This window comes from Miniopterus schreibersii (genome assembly GCF_964146895.1).
Source record: "Miniopterus schreibersii genome assembly, chromosome: 6".
Taxonomy (NCBI): Eukaryota; Metazoa; Chordata; class Mammalia; order Chiroptera; family Miniopteridae; genus Miniopterus; species Miniopterus schreibersii.
The window spans coordinates 22,634,532-22,656,905 of NC_138107.1; the positions used below are offsets into that span (position 1 = coordinate 22,634,532).

The window sequence follows — 22,374 nt, forward strand, 5'->3', positions numbered from 1 at the left end:
AGGGAGTTGTGGGGCTGGGTAAAAAATGTGAAGGGACTAAATGAAAAAACAAACAGATTCACAGACATAGAAAACAGTACAGTGATTACCAGAGGGTAAAGCAGGGACAAATGGTGCTGGAAGGGGCTGGACTTGAGTGGTGAACACACAATACGATATACAGGTGATGTATTACAGAACTGTACACCTGAAACATACAGGATTTTATTAACCAGTGTCATCCCGATAAATTCAATTTTTTAAAAGCAGATGCTATTGTTTACAGTTGGTGAGGAAAATGGTAGTGGAGGCAGGGATTAAAAACGATGAGTCCATTTCTATTGTGAACAACGAAGGAGAGAAAGGAAAGAGGTGTGGAATTGAACTAAAAGTGAAATTATGATTTAGGAGTATAGATAATGAAGATACCAAAATCCTGGACAGAGAGTTCAGAGAAGAAATATAAAGATGGTCATAGCATTGTTTATCCAAATAAGTAGTAACTTGACAGTTGGGAGACAGGAGATCACTTAGGCGCCGTAGAGCCTGAAAGATGATTCGGGGGGTGGGTTTGTCTGGGCCGAGGGCACTGTCGTGAACACAGGCGGTGAGGGAGGAGCAGGTGAGACTCAGAACAAATGCAGAAGCCACGGGCGAAGCAGCTAGAGGACTGCCAGGACAGTGATGGGTGACAGGGTCACGGCAGAAGGAGGACATGGACTTTGTCGTAACATGAGCAATGGTAGGACCAGGGGAAAGTAAGTCAAGCAGGCTGGGAAGAAAATAAGGGTTTGAAATTTGTACATCGAAATTCAAAAAAGTCAGTTAAAACCCAGAGAATAACGGATTTTAACTTCCAGTTTGGAAAGAAGAAAGTTTAATAGGCAAAAATCCAAATGTAGAAGTTCGATATGTCATATTGTCGGGTTTGGCCACCCTGAGCATGTGAATTCAGCATGTGAGGCTGCTTCATAGCATCATTAGCTTGAAACGTAGATTAAAATGTAAGACTTTCTGCATCTTCCGGTCTGTGACTGTTGAGAAGTCAGGGCCATAATATTCATTATATTCATTTTTTTCTCATTGGCACCACACTGCTTTCTTCAGTGCACTGCTGAACCAAAAAATTCTAAGTGAACCGAAAAATTTTCCAGTAACCTGTCCCAATGTTTTGCAGCAATCAAACAGCCCCTGAGCTCTCATCTACATTCCACTTTTCTGTGGAGGTCTCATTCAACTTGCTGGATCAAGTGGAAGCAACTTTCTAAAACAATAAGTGCCAATGTAGTCTTAAACCTTTTTAGATTAAATAATTCAATGTCTCTATCTTTTTTCTAAAATGACTTTCTTTAACATCATAACAACTGAAACATTTTCATGGTCTCTGCATTCCATTTAAAATTCTGTAGTATAGATCTAGATATAATAAACCACAATAATCTGACCACTGACCATAAATCTAATAAATGGTTTGTTTTTATGTGTCACTTTACACTAATATCTCTAATAATACTAACAAAGCAACAAGAAAGAGTTTGAGATGACAGGGTCCTTGGAGCCATATTACTAAAAATATATAGTTCATAGACCAATAGCAATAATCCTCTAATCCAGAAACTTCAAGAATTTCAAAATGTATAATATGAATGAAATGATGTTTATTCATGAATTTAAGTGAAATCAATTTAAATGAAAGTAAAATTTCAAATGTATAATATGAATTAACAAAAAGCTGAGTTATAGAAATGACATTATTTTTCCTGAATATATGTCCAAGGATGTGGAGGGAGAAGTGTTGAAGAGATGGCATCAGAACATCTTTCAGCATCGCCTAGCACGGCGATGCCTAGCTTAATAGCATGTATTAGTTACTATATAAAGTCCCACTTAATATGAATGGATGCATGAATACTTGGAAACAGATTTTTAAAATCCAAACCACAGTACATAGTTTGGTGTTTTGCACAAAATGAGCAATCATTTGTTAAAACACATGTAAGTTATTGTTGAAAACTAAAATATCTTTAATAAATTTGTGTTGAAAGAATGAGTTAATAAGAATTCAGGCAAAAACTCAAATGTGGGTCACTAATCTGAATGTCATTACCCAAGGCAACACTTCAAAGACTTCTTTCCTAGTTCATTTCTAGCCAATGAGACTGAGCCCCATTCCTCATAGTAGCCCCTGTACTTTCCTGTCTTCAGAACCAACCACTCACCCCTCACCCCAACTTCAGCATATATGCCTGGAGTGACAGAGAATTTACTTCACCTCTGTAAAAAATCCTTTATTAAGGGCTGTGACTCAGAAAGATTAAGTAATTTAATGTTTTCCATGATTAGCCCAGGTAATTGATACTTCCCATAACTCCCATGCCCTGAGGCTCTTCCCCAAGCCACGTTCAGACTGAAGTGTCATTCAGAGATGTGGTATGAGTAAGACCAAGAAAAAGACACTTTTTTCCTGGAAAATATAGTCCAATCAATACGCTACTTATACTAGTCATCTATACACATTTCAAGAGCTAAGCAAACATGCATATAATTTATAGATAGCGATTTCTTATTTTTTTAGTGATAGACATAGACTTGGATATTCTATTAAGGGTACTTTTTAATCTTTGACTAACAAAAATTTCAATACTTTCTTTTAAGAAGAGAACCAAGAATAAAATAGCTTTATAAAATTATACAGTGGATCATGTTTTTTGCTTTAATGGACAGCAGAATTAAAAAACAACAACAACACCTCCTTTAAAAACTAAAAGTGCCAGGGTTGTTGATTTCCAATTTAAACTATAATACTTGGTTGTTTTGCTGTTGTTTTTTAAGGAAAGGAAGCAGAGATTTATAAAAAAAAAACAAAAAACCAAGTGTCTATTTTGTGCCTTTTCAAATTAGAAATCTTTGACTCTAGTATGGAAGGTTCAATTATCATAAAGTAGTATATTTGACCAAAAAATATGAAAAGAAAAGATGAAAAAGCAATGAGTTTGCCCATTAAAAGGGAAAGATTGTCAAGGCTTGCAAAATTATTAGATGGTGAAATGACAAGCTAAAGACAAGTCAACATGGGCTATTTTGACAAGCCTTTAACAAGTGCTCTAGCATCCCAGGCAAGTCCCTATCTTTAATCATACATTTTGTTGCTCTAAATCTCAATACACCACAGCACATTTCCTGATGTAAGCTGCTTAAGCACATCACATTTAAATGTCCAAAATGAAACTCATAATCTCCTCACCTCCGCCCTGCTCCCCCTACTGTGATTAATTTGTCCATCTCTGTTAATTGTCCAACATCTTCCACAGAACAGATGTGTCCTAACCCATTTTCCTAAACACAATTTGGTATATCAAATTATTTCCTTTTTTTATTTCCAAGATCTATTCTAACAGAAACATTTGGCCTCAGCATATAATTAAAAGCTTAACAATACTAATAGTTGCTTCAAAAAACATCCCCTCTTTGTCAGTGTGCAACTATTTACATTCATTTGCATGTAATTCACTTTCATACCCACTCACTGGGGTATGAATATTACTTAGTCTAATGGGCAATTAATTAATACAATCTTTACATATTCACTTATTAGAATTCACTGCGCAATTCCTATTTCCTTGGGAGTTCGCACTGAATCCGTGGGATGTGAAATTTGAACAGCTGCGGCCATTGATGCCGTTCCTCTTGTTGCCCAGAAGAGCCAGGTGGAATTCATTGTTTTGTTTCCTCTCCTTGCATTGAGTTGAAATTTTAAAAGAATCCCACTTTCTCTGACATGCTGTCTGAAAGGATGTCATCTCACCTTCACAGTGCGAGCCCTAAAACTATGAAATGTTTATCGAACACTGATTGCAAGTCAAATTTTAAGTATTGAATAAAGATCAGAATCTTCAGTGAAATTTTAAAAATAGCCAATGTTATGTCTTTGTTGTTGGATGACAGAGATAACTTGTGGAGAATCTTATTGTTTTACCCTGTTAAAAAATATAATTTTTAGTGGATTCATGTTGCAAGCTCTGTACCAAGTACTATTATGTTCATTAAAATAATTCTAGGAGATGGGTACAGACAGGTGTCTCAGTCTGATACGTGTCAAAACTGAAGCACAGAGAGGTTAAGTAACTTTCCGAAGGTTAAAGGATACTGAAGCTGGAATTTTAGTTAGGATTTTTAAACTCCAAAATATATTATCTTTACCTCTATAGAATCTATTTTTGTTTGAAGAGAAAGTTTGTAATACAAATGGGTTGATCATTTAAAACTAGGCTTTTTTCTTTCTTTCTTCCAGAAAACAATACTTTATATCACTCCAGACTCTTAGCAGTGATTTGAAGAATTGAATGTTTTGTGATCTAAGAAAAGTGAGACCTATTTTACATAGCCACTTGGGAGACAAAGGTGCATTTAAAGAAAATTAGCTACTTTTTAAAAAAGGATCATCATACAGTATTATGAAACTTTGTTCAAATGTCATAATCCTGGACAAGCCTAACATTAGTAATATTGGGAGAAGATATAGTCTTGGAAATAGTCTTTCCTTCCACTTACTTACTCAGCTATTGTAACTACATTCAGAGCTAGTAAGTGTAATATTACCTAAATTATTTAGTAAAGTTAAGCATGTAGCAGATTCACTTATGTTCATTAAATATAAATTACTATAAAATAGAAATCACTATGGTTTGTAGCAGAGATTGGAGTTTTCCTAATTACAATGTACCTATGCCCCGGCAGAAAGGTTTTCCTTCCGTCTCTAGCTTAGGTGCAAACACATTTAGTGCTCTACATTCTATTATCTAAAAGGTCATTCGGTTATTTTCAGTCTTCATTCAAGACACTCTCAGACACTAACTCTATCAGGGATGTATGTGAGCAGAATGACATATAGTGCCAGAGTGGAAGTAGTTACTATGATTTACATATATTGAATTCTTTTTTTCTCTCCAGGATTAAATAGTCACAATAAATTCTCTAATGTAAAAAATAAAACCTGAATCATGCAAATTTTATGCAATCAAGCAATAACTCAGCAACCTTTTATTGGACATCTACTATATTCAGAATAGGGGCCCTGCCTTTAGAAAATAAAAAATAAAATATAGGTTCTTTAAAATGACACAATTTTAGGAAAGATAAACTATATTAGATGGTAAAACATATAAAAGTTGACAAACTACTATAGGAACAGGGGAGAGAAATGGCTAGAACAATTGGAGGGATACCAAGTTTTAAAACAAGTCCAGATTTAAATCAGGGAACCATCATATTAATTTTAAAATTAATCATATCTACAGGAGCCATCAAGTTGCCCCATAAAAATCTGAATAAGAATTCTTTAAAAAAAAAAAAAAAAAAAAAGCTCTGGAGAGTAACAGGCTCTTCCATTTCTAAATAGGCAATAACAATATAAATGTTAAACTTGAATCTAACATGAAAAAAAACTGACAGTACCCAATATTGGCAAAAATGTAGGGTGACCGAGACACTCACCTTTGTTTGTGAGGGTAAAATCTGGTGTTGCGACAGCATTTTGGAGCTCTTTGGCAATTATGTAGTAATGGTGGTCATATACACACTCTGTGACAGCAATTGCACTCTTAGATGTATAACTAACAAACCCGCACGCGTCTGTCAAAAGGCATATACAAGAATGATGCTAACAGCCTTGCTTACAGTAGTCCTGAATTAGAACCAACCAAAATGTCCATCAATAGTAGAGTACATAGATGGTAATCTAATCACACACTGAAATACTATACAGCAATGAAAATTATACAACCATATCTACACATACAACATGGATGACCTCACAAACATGATGGTGAGGGAAAGAAATCAGGCACAAAATCACATATGCATTTTGATTCCAGTTAAATAAAACATGGGTAAAACTTAGTCTATAGTATTATAAGTCAAGATACGGGTTTCCTTTTGGTCGCAGGGTGCATGTTGGTAGAGAAAAAATGTGAAGAGAGATTCTGGTATTCTAATCACATTCTATTCCTTGGTCTACAAACACTTGTCTGCATAATTTGTCTGGTGATATCTTTACGGTGTTTATACTTTCTACATGTGCTACTTCAATAACAAGTATATTAAAAGAAACAAGAACAGTAGCAGCCACAAAAAAGCCCATCAACTACAAGAGATAATGATAAAAATTGACCTTTTGTCAAATAAAGACATTGGAAATATCTTCTGTCACTCTGCGGCACGTATTTTTAGTTTAAATGTTGTTTGATTAGTTTGGATAGTTTCATTAGGTAGCTTTATCTACTGTGAAATCCGTCTGCTGCATTTCCAGTTAACATATTTGTAAGTTCTGCAATTTCCCTTTGAACATTTTTCCAATTCTTTATTAATATTTTACATAGTATTACATAATTACTTGAACTTAGTCTACTTATTTAAAAAATTTCAGAAAGCTTTATGCTTTTTCTGTTTTTTGTTTTTGGTTTTTTGTATGGACTTTTTGTCATGTGCCATCGCCATCTTGTATGCCTGATGATTTTTTATCGAATAAGTGACATTTTGTATGAAAACATGTAGAAATTACTCCATGCTCTAGAGAGTATCTTCTTCCATAGGCAATTTGCCTTTGCTTTGGCAGACAGTTTTGGGAGAGAAAAGCTCAATCTAGTCAAGTAAGTGAAGGCACTTGAAGCTGATCTTCCCTGTTTCGGAGAGGGGGCCGCCTTCAGGCTCATTCCTGCTGGCGTTTGCCCCGTGAGGTTACGGGTGAAGGCCGAGGCTGTTTACTCAGCGGGCAGGCCCCGAGCTCCAGTTGTTGCTCTCTGTTCGGTGAGACCACTCAGGTTCCTACTCAACTTCTCAGCTCCTGCTGCTTTTCCTTCTCAGTCCTTAGCCACTGCTTGCAAACTGGCAAAAGCTTTGAGAAGAAAAAGGGTGAACATCTGTCTCCTATTCTTTTCTCCAGGACATTGGCCCTTCAAGCTCTGGCTCACTGCCTTGGCAGCTTTCCCATGTCCTAATGAGGCGTGTGATGCTTCTGGTTGTTTTAGGTGGGAGGATTGTTCTGCAGCAAGCTTACCTGCCACTACCAGAAATGCAAACTTCTTTGTAACTGTAAAACCAACGGTAATATCTAGCACTTCAGAGGAAAGTTAGCCCCCCTTGAATATTTGCCAACCAAGAATATTTGGCTGGAATTGCAGAGTTTTGTAGACATGATTCAGGTTTTTCTCTTCTTACTCTAACTCTAACCCTGGTTGATCGTATCCACTAAACTGGCTTTAATCACTATCTTTATTCTGACGAACCCGAAATATTTATCTGTAACTGAAATATATCTCCTGAAATATAGACCCATAAATCCAAATGCCAAATTGATATTGACAGTAGGATAACTCACAAGTGTTTCAAACTCACATACATAAAATGGAGTTCCTCATCTTCAATCCTACTTCCAAATGATGCTACTTCATTCTCCTTTGCTCCATAGGTCCGGGAGCAACGTGACCTTCCCCCGAAATGCCAAGCAGGATACCCGGGAGCCACCCGTTCCCTTGTCCTCATATTGAATTCCTCACTGAGGCCTCATATTTCAACCTCATTATTGTTTCTTGAGTTCATCCATTTTCCCCTTTCCTTTGTCGGCACCTTATTTCCTTGGAATTATAAAACACTCTCAAAATTGGTCCCTCTGCTTCCAGTTTAAGAGTAGATATGATACCTGCATTCTCCCTAAATCGTCTTTGGAAAATAAGATTAAGGCCTTGTCACCCCCTTGCTTCAAATCCCTCAGTGATTCTTCATAGCCTGCAGGACAATATCCCAATGGTTTAACGTGGTATAAGTACATTTCATGGTTCATGAGTTGAATGTGAAATAAAGATTGAATATCTAGAAGGTTAAAAAAAAAAGTAATTAGAAATTTTGGTTTGGAAAGCAAGAGCAAACAAAATATAGTTATCGTTTTGGAAATTAGCCTCCTAGAGGTGAGAATTGAAGTTGTGAGAGTAAATAATAAAGAAAAAAAGAGCATCGGACAACAAGACAAGAGGCGAAAGAGGAAACGCAGTTCTTCAAGGAAGAACAAAAAAGCAGGAAGATAAACAGAAGTCAAATGTCAGAGGGAGAAGCGGTTGCTTTGCCTTCACTGGTGCAAAGGGGCCGAGGGCGAGGACCGGCCAGCTCTGAGGACGGGGTAGGGACCCAGATGCAATCCTAAGAGGCTGCACTGGGAGCAAGCACTTGTAGTGATTCACTTGTAAAGAGTAAAAAGACATGGGCAACCAGGAAGGTAATATTCTTCCAGAAACAAATTCTACTGACATGAAATTGCAGCTACTAGACGTCACAGACAGGGGACAAGTCACGCCTCGTTTTCCACTTTCCTCGCTGTGTTTTCCTCTCTTGACGAATTTTTTTTTTTTTTTTTGACTTGATTTCCATAAATCATCTTCTGCCTGTTGCCATTCTATAACATTCTTCTATGCACAGCTTCTCCTGCCCATCTGTGTGCGTGGAGATAGTTTTCCCAAATCCCTTCCCAGACGAACCGTTAATTGCGGCGTCTTAATTATTCCCCTCGCTGATATCAACACCGCAGTGACATCGGTTGGTCTCTGGGAGAATTCCTGCCTACATTAACATAATGAGCAGGTGCTGATGAAAACATATTTGCCAAATTATAGACTTTTGTATATTTTCTGGAGGAAACAAAAACTGAAAGGCATTTAAGACACATTGTTGCGCATGCATATATAATAACTTTTTTAAAAAAGTTTGCTTTCTGTCAGTATTAGATAACCTTTCGGGTGGCATATTTCACACTACAGATGTGGGTCTTGGCAAAGTTTCATCTGTCAGACTTGTTAAAAAATAATAATAATAATAAGTGGCCCCTTTGCCTGCTGGCCTCCCGAGTGCAGACAGAGGTTTGTAGGCGGCCCTGCCAGGCGGGAGGTGGAGGGGGGGAGGCCGAGCGCGGCCCAGGAAGAGAGGGGGCAGAGCTAGAAGAAGGAAGGGGCCTCATGCCAGAGGGGCGGGGGCGCAGACATGGGGAAAAACCAGAGGGAAAACCAATCTTAGGATTTCATGCCTTTGTAATGCCCCTTTAGGACTACTGGTCAACCTTGCTGCTTCTTCAGTCTACATCCTGTGATGATTCTAGGTGGATCCATGTCTACCTGTTTTCTCCTGGGGTTAAGTATAGGCTGTTTTCTATGTGTATTCTATTGCTTTACTTGTTTTTTAGTTAGTAACAATGTGTCATTTCACCTTAACTCATTCAATTGCATTTTGTTGAGAAGGCGGTGCCCATTTCATCCTTTCTAAAAATTCATTTGGTCTAGAAAATCCCTCTTGAAAAAAAATATATCTTCATTTCCACATTTTAAAGAGTATCACAGTGTGATGTCTGGAGTGACGGGGTAAGCAGTTTCAAGGGCTTTTGGTGACACAGTGTGGCAAAGGGTGGAACTGCAGCATTTTTCTAAAGCTGCTTCCTGACATGTTTGTTTATGATTTTATATGTGTGTAATATAACAAATGACAATCAAGAAGCTATCTTACATACCTATATGCATATATTTGTAAGTTAAATTTTAAAAATCCAAGAAACTGGACAATCTTTTATGGGCATATCTAAATTATATCATAGCCTACTATAAATAATACTTTGATTTTATAAACAAATAATTACAATTATATATGAAAGTCATGTAATTACTTTCTTCAACACTGCTATTAATATTGTGGAACTATGGTATTTTTGAAAATAGTGTTTTCTTTAACTATTTTAGCTGTTTGTGAATTTTAAAAATTCATAAAATGAGTGATTAAGAGTGCTCCTTGGCATTTCCACTCTGTGTTTAAGATTATTGAGGGACATCATTATGGTTTGGAATTTTATTTTCCATTTTATAGCCTCCTTTTTAATTGAAATTGATATTTTTAATTTTGATAAAATATACATAGCTTAAAATTTACTATTTTAACTGTTTTTAATGGTACAGTTCAATGGCATTAAATACACTCACATTGTTGGACAACCATCACCGCTATAATCTCCAGAACTTTTTTCATCTTGTAGAACTGAAACTCTGGTCACTTTAAAAAATAACATCCTCACGTCCCCTTTTCTCAGCCCCTGGCTACCAACATTCTAATTTGTATCTTAATGAATTTGACTCAGTACTTAGCATAAGTAGAACCATACAATCATTGTCCTTTTATGTCTGGCTTATTTCATTTAGTATAACATCTAAATCTTGTTTTAATGTTGCAAGATTAAATAAATTTGAAAATGCTTAAAATAAAATGGGTATACTTAAACAGATCTTTTCAAGATGCTCAGTAACACAATATACCATGCATAATTACCTCTTGATATCACAAAATCGATTATTACTTGACATTTAAGACATAAGTATACATTTAATAAGAGATACAACCTCACCTGTGCAGTTTACATGTTTTTAATTCAGTGCTATCACCAACAGTTTGACAGTATATCACCTTATAGAGTCTTAGTTTAACTTTTTCCAAGTACAAGTTATCGATTTGAGAGAGAAAGTAACTTTTTCCATATGTGGGTCTGATAGATATTAAAGTAGAAAAAACAAGTTTATTATAAGTGCAGAGTAAAATGGCGATGGTGTTTTTAAACTAATATTTCCTTTTCTCACTTGAAAGTCAGTTAAACCTTTGGCCCATACAATCACAGGGTAATAGCTAAGGTTGTATCTAATGACTATATCTACATATTATTGTTAAAATCCCTTTTTGCATCACAAGCTGCAGATGTTCTCATATATCTTGAACCACTTTTCCATCTGTCAGTCCTGCGGAGAAAAGACAGGAGATAAATATCATCAGATCCTTACAGAAGGAGAGTAGGTAAAACTAGATGACAAGGTGAGAGAGAGGGAATGAACAGATTTTTATCTTCCTGGCATCTCTGCATCTCAATAAAGTCTGTGCTAGAGCTGGAGTTTCACTGACCTCATTCTCGCCTTCGGTGATGTCCTTTCACCTCTGTGTTCCCAACTGTCCCTCCCTTGTTCCTGGTTAATGAGGGCAGATTTCTACATGTAAACTCACTACAAATGGACTTTAGTATTGGTGGATCACGATCATTCAGGATACTGATTTCAAAAGTAGTCCCAGTGTCATGCCTTGGGACCTACCAAAGCTCATCAGAATGTAGCATATGGAGGATTGTGAGCCAAGAGAGTAATTGACAAGCAACTAAGATATCTGTCAGCTGTCAGGCTTTACTCAAAAAATTATGCAAATAAATGCTTTATTCAGCCAGTGGGGCTCTTCTCTCCTTTTAAAGAAGCTCATGGGGAAATGTACCACACCAATATAAGTTTATAAACAAATCAACACCATGAATATTTATTTATTGCTAAATATATTCCAGGCAGTGTTTGTGTTGGGGGGAAGGGGAGCTATTGAAACCAAGAAGTGAAAGAGAAAGAGAAAGACCAGCTTAAAATTATCAAGAGCCTTTATACAAGTAGGAAAATAAGAAAAAATACAAATACCCATAATAATTCATAATAATTTTAGATTGTGATTCCTGACCAGGAAAGGTCCAACCTGTGGTAGGGTTTTAAAGAAGAAAGATGCCATATTGTGTTAGGCTAATGAAGAGAAGTTTTGTAAAACAAACTTTTCTGTTTATTTGTTTGATTTGTTTTGGATAGTTTTAGAGGAGTTTAATTAGTTAAAAAGTGGTTTAAATGGAGTAGGGTCATTTACAAACAAAGCAATAACATTTGCAATGCCCTGGGCATAGAATATGATACAAAGTGAGAACATCAAACTTACATTGTAGCTCTGAGTATTTTATGGGCAGCATTGCAAGACGTAGGAGGAAAATTCAACTAGAACTTAGTGGTAGGTAGAATGGCCATTGGAGGATATTTTTTTATCTAATGAGGAAGAAAAGGAGAGCTCCTGTTGAAATGAGTAAGTTAATGTAATTGGAGTGAATGGTATGAAGGGATAAAATAGGAATAAAGATAGGCAGGGTGCAAGATGGGCTATCAGAAGGTCATTGCTGCACTCTAGCTAATCACAACCACATTCTGACCGGATATTGGCAGCAAGAATAGAAAGAAAATTACAGAGGTAGGAGATATCCAACATAGGTAATGAGGAGGAAAAGAAAGGATATTATACTTCAGAGAAATGTAAAGTCCAAGCTGAAAGTTTAGGAAAAGATGGTGACTTTAACTTTGCACAAATGTAATGCACTACCAAGAGGAGGCGTTGTTCACCTCGCACCTTTAGTGCATTGAACAGGTGAGTGAATAAACAAAGGGAAATTTACTCAACACAAACTTAGGAAATGTGCACCTCAAGATCTGTGTGCAGTTCTCAATAGCTCATGTTGAGATATCTACTGGTAATATACAGGATTCTCATAATAGAAAGATCAAGGTGATAAAAGAGAAAATCCTGCTATTACGAATGAAGGGTCTAGTGAGATTTAGCCCAAAGAAGTAAAGTCTTGGGAAACAGGCTTGGCTATAGTCTTTAATATTTGAATGTACATAATGTGAAGATATTTTAAAATGACGCATAAAATTTTATCTAACATAGAGTTCAAATTCAATTTTCTTCAATTGTGCAAGTAATGTTCTATATAGATTTTTTCCAGTTTTCTTCCCAGGATTCAAAAGTAAAGAAACATATACACAAGAGAACTAATTTCTAGTATTTTTACACATATATAACCCCAAAAAGTATGGCCTGGCATTTAGGAAAGCTAACGTGACCTCGAGCTGTCTTAATAGAGAGATATTGACCAAAGCAATTGCCCTATTCCTTGCTGCCCTGGTTAGGTCACACTTGGAAACATGTGTTCAGCTACCAATAGTTCATTTGAGGCCATTACTGAAAATCTTGAGTAAGTTCAGGATACAACATATCAGGGTGATGTGGGATGCAAAACCCTACAGTTGAACATGCAAGTTTGGGAGATATTAGGCTGTGTAGGCAAATGCTTGGGGAATCATTATAGCTGTGGTCTTAAAATACTTGAATGACTACTGTTATGGGTTGAATTGTAGTCCTACAAAAAGATAAGATGAAATTCTAACCCCCAGAACCTCAGAATGTACCCTTATTTGGAAATAGTCATTGCAAATATAATTAGTTAAGAGGAAGTCATGCTGAGGTAGGTTAGGCTTCTAAACCAATAGGACTGGTATCTTTTCAAGAAGATGACTATGTGAGGATAGAAACACAAGAATATCATGTGATGATGAAGGCGGAGGAATACCAAAGGATTTCAAGCCAAGGAATACCAAAGATTCCTGGCAAACCACCAGAAGCTAGAAAGAGTCAAGGAAGGATGTCCCTACAGGCTCCAGAGGGCAGGGCCACCACCCTGCTGGCCTAGGAGAACAGAGCACCAAGCCTCAGATAATTAATCCTAAACTTTAAAACTAATGGGATTTGCCCTGGTGAGTTGCAAACTTGCTTTAGACCAGTGACCCTTTTTTCCTTCCAATTTCTCACCTTTAGAATGGGAACCTGTACCCTATGCTTGTCCCACCATTGTAGTTTGGAGAGAGACAACTTGTTTTCTAGGTGTCACTGGACCACAAATGAAGAGGAATTTTCCCCAGGGAAGAACCATACCCCAAATCCTACCTATTCTTGATTTAGATAATATTTAAATAAAATTTGGATTTGGGGTCAATATTGAAATGGGTTAAAAATTTGGGGACTGTTGAGGTCGAATGAACGTATTTTGCATATGGGAAAGATGTGAGTTTTTAGAAACCAAAGGACAGACAATTATGGGTTGAATTGTGTCTTCCCCAAGGATACATGTTAAAGTGCTAACAGTCTGCACCTCAGAATGGGATCTTATTTAGAAATAATTAGTTAAAGTGAAATCATACTAGAGTTGTGTGGGTGCCTAAACCAGTAGGACTGGTGTCCATATAAGAAGCCATCCATGTGAAGATGGAGACACAGAAGAATGCCATGCGATGATGAAGGTGGAGATTGGAGTTATGCAGCTGCATGTCCATGGAGCCAAAGATTGCCAGCAAACAACCAGAGGCTCGGAGAGAGTCAAAGAATTTCTCTGTGGGTTTTGGAGGGAGTTTGGCCCTGCTGACTCCCTGATTTTGGACTTCTAGCCTCCAGAGCTGTGAGACAAGACATTTCTGTTACTTGAAGAGACCCAATTTGTTGTACTCTGCTACAGGAGCCCTGGGAAACTAATAGAGGTGAGATGTAAAAAAATAGATGAGGTTTATTCCTTCGGGAGAACCCACGAGCAGAAAGAAAAGGGAAGCAGTTACCGACTCATCATCAACAGGAACTGGCTAGTCGTTACAGCCACCACAAAATGAACTCAAGGTCTTTAGAAAGCTAGGAATTCCGTATTAAAAATGTTCAAGCTGGCCCTGCCGGGCGTGGCTCAGCGGTTGAGCATCGACCTAGGATCCAGGAGATCGCGGTTCGATTCCCGGTCAGGGCACATGCCCGGGTTGCCGGCTCGATCCCCATTCGGGGGCGTGCAGGAGGCAGCCGATCAATGACTCTCTCATCATTGATGTTTCTCTCTCTCTTTCCCTCCCCCTTCCTCTCCCTCAAATCAATAAAGATATATTTAAAGTTTTAAAAAGTTCAAACTGGATGGATCAGGACCTTACTAAGGTGGCTTATGCGGCAAATGGCAAGTTCAACTAATGATCTGCTAAAGGCCTGTCAAACAGATGTTGGCAGTGTCTTTTCCATCTCCTGCTTTGATAAAAGGCATAATATAACGGCACCGCACAGCAAATAAATCTAAGCTCTAGCACTTACCAGCTATTTGTCCTTCGGTAAGTTTCATTCTCTAGTGTCAGTTTTCTACCTGTTAAATAGGATTATTAATAGTGATCACTTCATAGTGTATTATGAGGGTTAAACTAGTTAATAACTTACATTGCTTAGAGCAGTGCCTGGCACATAGCAAGTCGTGTAAAAGTGTAAAAATACTTGCTTTCATGTTGGTTAAACAGAATGCATTCACACTGCCTTTCTATCACTGCCGTTTCGCACATCCAAAATATGGAGAATTAGGAGACAAACTAGAACTGCTTTTATTATTTATTTTTAGGTCTTTTTTTTTTTTTTTTTTTTTTTGTAGATTCAAAATTGTACCATTTATTGACCAAGTATCCGCAGTATGATGCTTTTGACAATTTCCTCATAACGAGCTGTGATAATGCGTCAGTCACCTGCTAGGATGGGTTTGTGCATGAGAGAGAGAGAGAGGAGTTTTTGGATCCTACGGTGCTGGGGTTAGATAAAGATGTGAAGTTCTTCAAAATTAAACTCTCAGAAATTCAGGTATTTTATTAAATTAGCATCTGTTTGTGACTGAAGGGTAATTTCAGCTTCAGGAGCTAGTAAAAGCATTTTTCAGTATATAGAACTCTCAATAAATGGTACATAATTATCAAAAAAAAATCATCATTCAGTGACTTAAACTTAACAAAATGTGCTTTTATTTCTTCACTCTATAAGGGTACTAATCACTGCATCATTTGGGTGCATGGGAGACAGCTCTGGCAGGTTAATGATACCCCAGGCAAACTCGCAGTTACTTTCAGCGAAGCAAACCAGCAATAAATGTGGTAGCAGCCCTTGCACCTATATAATTCCGAAGCCGTGATTATGTAACCGTTGGATACACCAGACAGACGGAGGGCACAGAATCAAGGACTTCCATAAAAAGCAACTCAGTGAGATAGCACGGCTCTTAAACATAAGAATATACCGAAAGGCAATAAGGAAGGCTCAGCTGTGGAAGTATTGAAAAGTATGTTTGATTTAAGGTGATGTTTAGAGGTCGTCAAGAGTAATAGAAAGAAGGATTGCATTTCTAGAACTTATATGTCCTTTGTTGTAACATCTTCATTTTCACAAAAGAAGGCAACCAATGTAGTGACAGACCAGCTCTTCGCTTAGCGTTTAATCCCAGTTCTTCTGTGCTTTATAGGCCATTTGTCCTTAGACAAGTACCATGAACTCCCAGTGTCTCAATTACCTCATGTTGGTCATGATGTCTTCCCTTGGGGTTGCGATCCAAATTAAATGACCTGAGTATATGAACCATCTAGCTCAGTAGTTGGCAGTAATAGAAGCTGAATAATTGTTGACTTTTGTATTTTAAGCCTCTTAATCTGTTGAAGTTCCAGGTGCAGAGTTTGAGATCAGATAAGGGCAAATGGCATAGATGAGGCAAACACTACAGTTCTCTGAAAATAGCTACCTTCTAATTCATCTCAATTCTGTAAATGTTTCTTGAGCACCAGGGGAACAGAAAAAAGAGTCAAAGATTGTTCTTTAACTTCTGGGAATCACAGTTCAACATCTAATAAAAGTAAATGCAGCCCTATGATCCGTAGAGAACTATCTTGCAGGGCAAATGAACTGATTTTAAGTTTATATTCAGCATTCACACAGATTGACCAATTTAATGAAAATACAGCACAACCTTAAATTATCTTTCCTTCTCAATATTTGTTTGTGGACTTTATAGAAGTATTGACTAGCTTGACAATGTTTCCTCATTAGTACCTATTTTGTTTGTTTGTTTAGTTTACTGAGTTATTCTGTTTGCGACTGTAACAGAACACCGTAATCTGGATGGCTTACAAACAACAGAAATTTATTTCTCACAGTTCCAGAGGCTGAAAAGTCCAAGATCAAGGTTGGCAGATTTGGGTCTGGTGAAGGCCCACTTCCTACTTTATAAACAATAGACTTTTTGCTGTGTCTTTACAAGTAGACAGAGATAAGAGCACTAATCCTATTCATGAGGGCTCCACCCTTATAACCTAATCACCACCCAAAGGCCCACCTCCTACTATCACATTGAGGGTTTGGATGTAAACATCTGAATTTTGAGAGGATACAAAAATTCAGTCCATAATAATTACTATTCGTTTTTCTTTCCAAATTAGTTTGTGTGGCAGTGTGGAAGAACCATCACATGAGGACAGTGACCAACTACTTCATAGTCAACCTTTCCCTGGCTGACGTGCTCGTGACCATCACCTGCCTCCCCGCCACGCTGGTTGTGGACATCACCGAGACCTGGTTCTTTGGACAGTCCCTCTGTAAAGTGATCCCTTATTTACAGGTAATTGTTTCTGAAATTTTTGATTCAAACACAAAAGCTAGTGAAAAGTATTTTCAATTAGAGTCATAGTGCTATGTTAACTAGTTAGCTAAGAAAGAAATAGACTTGCCCAAGGAATTGGCAACCAAGGAAAATAAAGGAATCGGTAAACTTAAGAAAAATAATACTTGAGAATTTATGTGTAAAGAAATTAAGTTCTGGGTAAAAATAAAGCAACAGAATCCTCAAGACATTATTATATGCAGCATAAACCTTTTATTTCTTTCATCTCTAATTTTCTGATTATAAAATAAGGAACATGAACAAAGTAATGGTTGAACTTCTCCCAGTTCAAATAATTGAGGGCTATTTGTTTTTATAAGTGATTTCACTTCATGCAGAAAAAATTAGGAGGCATGTGATCAAAGCAGTACTGTAAAGAGGCTTTAGTGTAGGTTCTGAATCAAACTACCATGTCTGGAATATCTGTCCTGCCATCACCAGTTGTATGCTATCAAGCCAAACACAGAAGCTTTTTGTGACTCACTCATCTATTTAAAAAGGATAATAATTTTAATTATAGCTATAGCCTATGGTTATTGGTCTACTTACATAATTTATATAAATCACTTGGCACAGTGATTACCCTCTGGAAAATGATCTTATAAAAACATAGTATGTTCTCAGTAACTATCAGTCATCATCATTAGATGTTTTATTGTTTAGTAGTGGAAGCAGTGTTCCTATGACTAATTGCCCTACAAGAAGATAAGAACAAATACTTCAGAGAGTAATTTTCTAACTGATATTCTGATAGCTCTAAAATAATTTTTTAAAACTTACTAAGTTATTGGCTACTACCATAAGACTCAAAGACATGGATTCCCTTAGCAACTGGGCTGTGAGTAAAATGCTTGCCACTCTCTACTTGTGTTCCCATACCCCAGACCCATGTCCGTCTCCCACCCTTCAGTCTGTATTCCATCTAGTCTCCCAAATGGTGATCATAGTATTTGGAGGAAATAAAAATGTGCTCCTAATTATAAAAATTTAGCATAAATAGAACAGCTGGACATTGACAAGCAAAAAAAATAATAATAATAATCTAGACACAGACCTTACATACTTCACAAAAAGTAGTTCAAAATGTATCATAGGCCTGAATATAAAACTCAAAAGTTTAAAACTCCTAGAAGATAATATAGGAGAAAACTTAGATGACCTTTGGGCATGTTGATGATTTTTTTTAGATACAGCTCCAAAGGCATGATATTTGAAAGAAATAATTGATAAGCTGACTTTTTAAAAATAAAAAAAATGTGTGTTCTGTGAAAGACAATATCAAGACAGCGAAGAGACAAGCTATAGACTGAGAGAAAATATTTGTAAAAGGCAAACATAATAAAGTACTGCTATCTAAAATTATAGGAATCTCTTAAAACTCATTAAAGCAAACTTCCCAGTTGAAAAATGGGCCAAAGATCTTAACAAACGCCACACCAAAGAAGGTATTGATGGCAAAGAAGAGTATGTAAAGATGCTTGTCTTTATATGTCATCAGCAAAATGCAGATTAAAACAACAATGAAAAAACAAGAACAATGAAATATCAGTGCACAACTGTTAGAATGGTTGAATTCTGGAACACTAACAATGCCAAATGCTGGTGAATATGTAGAGTAATAGTAACTTATCCGTTACTGCTGGTGGAAATGCACAATTGTTCAGCCACTTTGGAAGATGGTTTCCTGTTTTGTTACAAAATTAGACATAGTCACACTATATGATCCAGCAATTGCACTCCTGTATTTATTATTATCAAAGCTTGGAAGCAACCACGATGTCCTTAAGTAGATGAATGAATAAATAAACTGTGGTGCATATAGACAATAGAATGCCATTCAGCACTAAAAAGAAATGAGGTATCAAGCCATGAAATGAGAAAGAGAAACCTTATTACTAAATGAAAGAAGACAACCTGAGAAGACTATATATATATTCTGTGTCATTCCAATAATATGACGTTCTGGAAGAGGCAAAACTGGAGAAAGTAAAAAGATCTGGAGTTGTCAAGGATAGGAAAGGATGAATAGGCAGAATTCAGAGGATTTTTAAGGCAGTGCAATGATGATATATAATGGTGGATATGTGTTATACATTTATTTAAACCCATAGAATATACAACACCAAGAATGAACCCTAAAGTAAACTATGGACTTTGTATGATCATGACGTCTCAGTGTTGTTTCATCAATTATAACAGATGTAACAGGGGAGGCTGTGCATATGTGGGGGGAGAGAGGTATATTGGAAATCTCTGTACCTTTTCCTTAATTTTGATGTGAATTCAAAAGTGTTCCAAGAAATAAAGTCTTGATAAAAACAAAAGTTGGGGAGAGCACAAGTAGCCCATTAATAGAAAGTATATTGATTAGTCTTTTGAATCGGAAATGTTACAAAAAATATTTATAGCCCAATAGTTTTTCAATGACCTCTTACACAGAGAAGCGATCATTTTTTACATCAGATTCTTGATAGAATAGTGAGAAATAGTATGTGGAAGTTATAAGTTTCATTGCAAGCATTAAGTTTAACTATGAGGTTGGTTTGTGTCGGTTGGCTGAAAATCATGAATGGGTTACAAAAATAAACTGTAGCAAAATTCTTTGAGAGAAATAGTACATGGAGAAACTGAGAAAAAAATATCCTAATTAAAAAATCATTAAGAATGGGGTCTCTTGGTGTTTTCATGGAAACACAGGGGAAATCATACTAGCAGAGGATTCTAATATTTCACCATCTCTGTGGTACTTCCAGCAAGCTTTGTATTTCTCTTGGTTCCAGTAACTATCCAGGGGGAAATTGAGGGAATCCTGTTAAGTTCCAAGATGGCTTTAGTTGCCCAGAATCTTCTGTTTGCTGAGAGAGACTATTTCAAGCTCTCTTTATGAGACAGAAGATTCCCTTGTTAAGAGTGAGGTGATGCGGGAGGAGTGTACCACCCTGTGGTTCTGCTCTAATGCACTGTGACCCCCTGTAATAGACTAGGTATTCCAGATTCTACTGTTGGCACCTGAGGACAGGCTGGAAGCAGTGGGAAACAGTGAGTGATGTAAGTCCTACCATTGAAGGAACATTTACCTCCTAATGGAATCTGCTTCTTTATAAACAGTGTCCAGTCTGATCAACTTCTCAGTTGACCCTCTTCTCCATAGGCCAAGGAGACAACTACAGAGTAGCCACAAGATCTGAGTCAGATGGAAAAGACTAGATCTATTTGTTACCGCATTCAACATTATTTCTTGATGGAAAGTTGTAAATGTACAAAAGTATTGACACACTGGTAAAAATAGCATCTACAAATTCTCACAATACTTATTGCCCATTTTCCATAGCATTTTCCCACATGGAATGAATGATGTCAATGGTAAATAAGCCATTCATTTAAATCTGAGTAGTATTTTTTCTTAATTTTAATATTCTGAAACTGGTGGCTTTGTCTCTAATGTGATACGTATGTCCTACTGAATATTTTAAAACATTACAAATTGCCCAGCCAAATTTAAGGTTATTTGGTTGTGTTTAAGATCTTTTGAAAATGTGCTAATTCTCTATAATTTATAGGTTCTTTTTCTTCTAAATATAATACAATACAACCTTTAGTTTTATGAATGATGTTCTATAAACACTTTGGCAAATGCTCAAAAATATTTAAAATCTCACAAATATAACAAATCTTAAATGAATAATTAAAATGAGATCTCTGTATCTTTAATAATTCTACAAATCTAGGCCATTAACATTTATTGGGCTATTTGCTGAATAATTAATTTCTTGAAAATTATATATATATATTTTTTTCTCACACTTACAGAAGCAGTTGGTTCCTTTTTCAGAGTGATTATTTGTTGTAAGTACAGAAAAGGCTCTGCATAGGAAATGCCAGGAAAAGAACAAAAGCCAACAGAGATGTGGGTGGTGGGTACGTGGTGGTCAGACAGGCTCCTTCCCTCTCAGTTCCACATTCGCACCTTCCAGTCTGTTAGTGCCTGTCATCCAAATCTGTGATGAGGCAAAATTTCCACTTCTGCCTGTCATGGATCTCTGAGGTCCTTTTGTCATTTCTATGTGCAAATATAAAACACTCATTCTCACCAAAGAAAGTCTCCAACCTCACCCTGACCACAGGGTGCCCACAGGACGGGGGGGGGGGGAGACCAAGCACCTGACAACAGAAGAAATTCACATCGTCTCACTGCACTTAATTCACAGCACTCATAATCCCCTCTAGATTCATTTTTCAAGTGATTAATGATCTGGCTGATTTGAGCTAATACCAAGATCTAAATGAAAAAGGCACCCAGAAGGGCAATTCTAGAAGTGAAAAGCAGCAATAAAACTTCATTTAGAATCACATATGATAAGATGCAATGTTATATCCCGCCCCCCCCGAAAATCATGTAAGTTGAACGCTAGTGTGTATTATACAGCAATAGGTATAATCGTCAAACAGTAAATATTAAGTCACTGATTGCCAAGGGTCCATTCAGTGGATTCTACTGCTCGACTGGCCATAGCAGCAGAGTCTCTCTCACTGCCCTGTAACAGAGATGGCCCTGCACTTTGGCCAACTGTTAGCACCGTAAGACTGTCTTTCAATGAACTGTTTTGAATTGATTATTCTCGCTAAAAGTAGAGGGAAATGCTGGAAATGACTTTGTAATTTGAGCCACGCTATGACTATCTCATTCACCCACGTTGATTAGAATTAATGGATAATAAACCACTAAGCCTTGTTGAACATCTAACACTCCTGATTTCTCGATTGGCTAAAGATAGCCCTCACCCAGCAGCTATGAAAGGTCAACGGTGCAGTTTTGGACTGTAACAATTCTGTCCCTAAATTATCAATAGTATTGAGGGGCTTTGGGTGCTTGACATATTGGCAGGGAAGTAATGGATGTTGAGAAGAGAAAGGGACTGGTTTGGGAAAGGGGCTTAAATGCACTCTAAGGTAGCACCAAGAAATTCCCAGGAGTCATGAACCAATCTAAGCCTGCTCTGATAGAGTTCAGCCCTTTAAGATTATACCTAAAGTGAAATTAACCTCTGAGAATTTAACACAGTTTAAGTTTTACTTGTGATTTCTATGACTGTTCTTCACTGAAATGTGGTTTGTTCCAATTAAAAGCTAGAATTCCAAGCTTGAGGATGAAAGAGAAAACTGATGGTATAGTCATCATTATCGTTGCCATAATCATAATAAGTAACCACAAACCCATA

The 22,374-nt window shown here is 37.0% G+C and overlaps 1 protein-coding gene across 1 annotated transcript in view; it reads left to right on the top strand.

Moving 5' to 3' along the window:
• The window catches only part of HCRTR2 (hypocretin receptor 2), an 87,813-nt gene that overhangs the window by 41,189 nt on the left and 24,250 nt on the right, over nt 1-22,374 (top strand). The window contains exon 2 of the mRNA XM_081140654.1: nt 16,935-17,113. Coding sequence (XP_080996780.1) covers nt 16,935-17,113 — 179 coding nt within the window. The remainder of the gene's footprint in view (nt 1-16,934; nt 17,114-22,374) is intronic.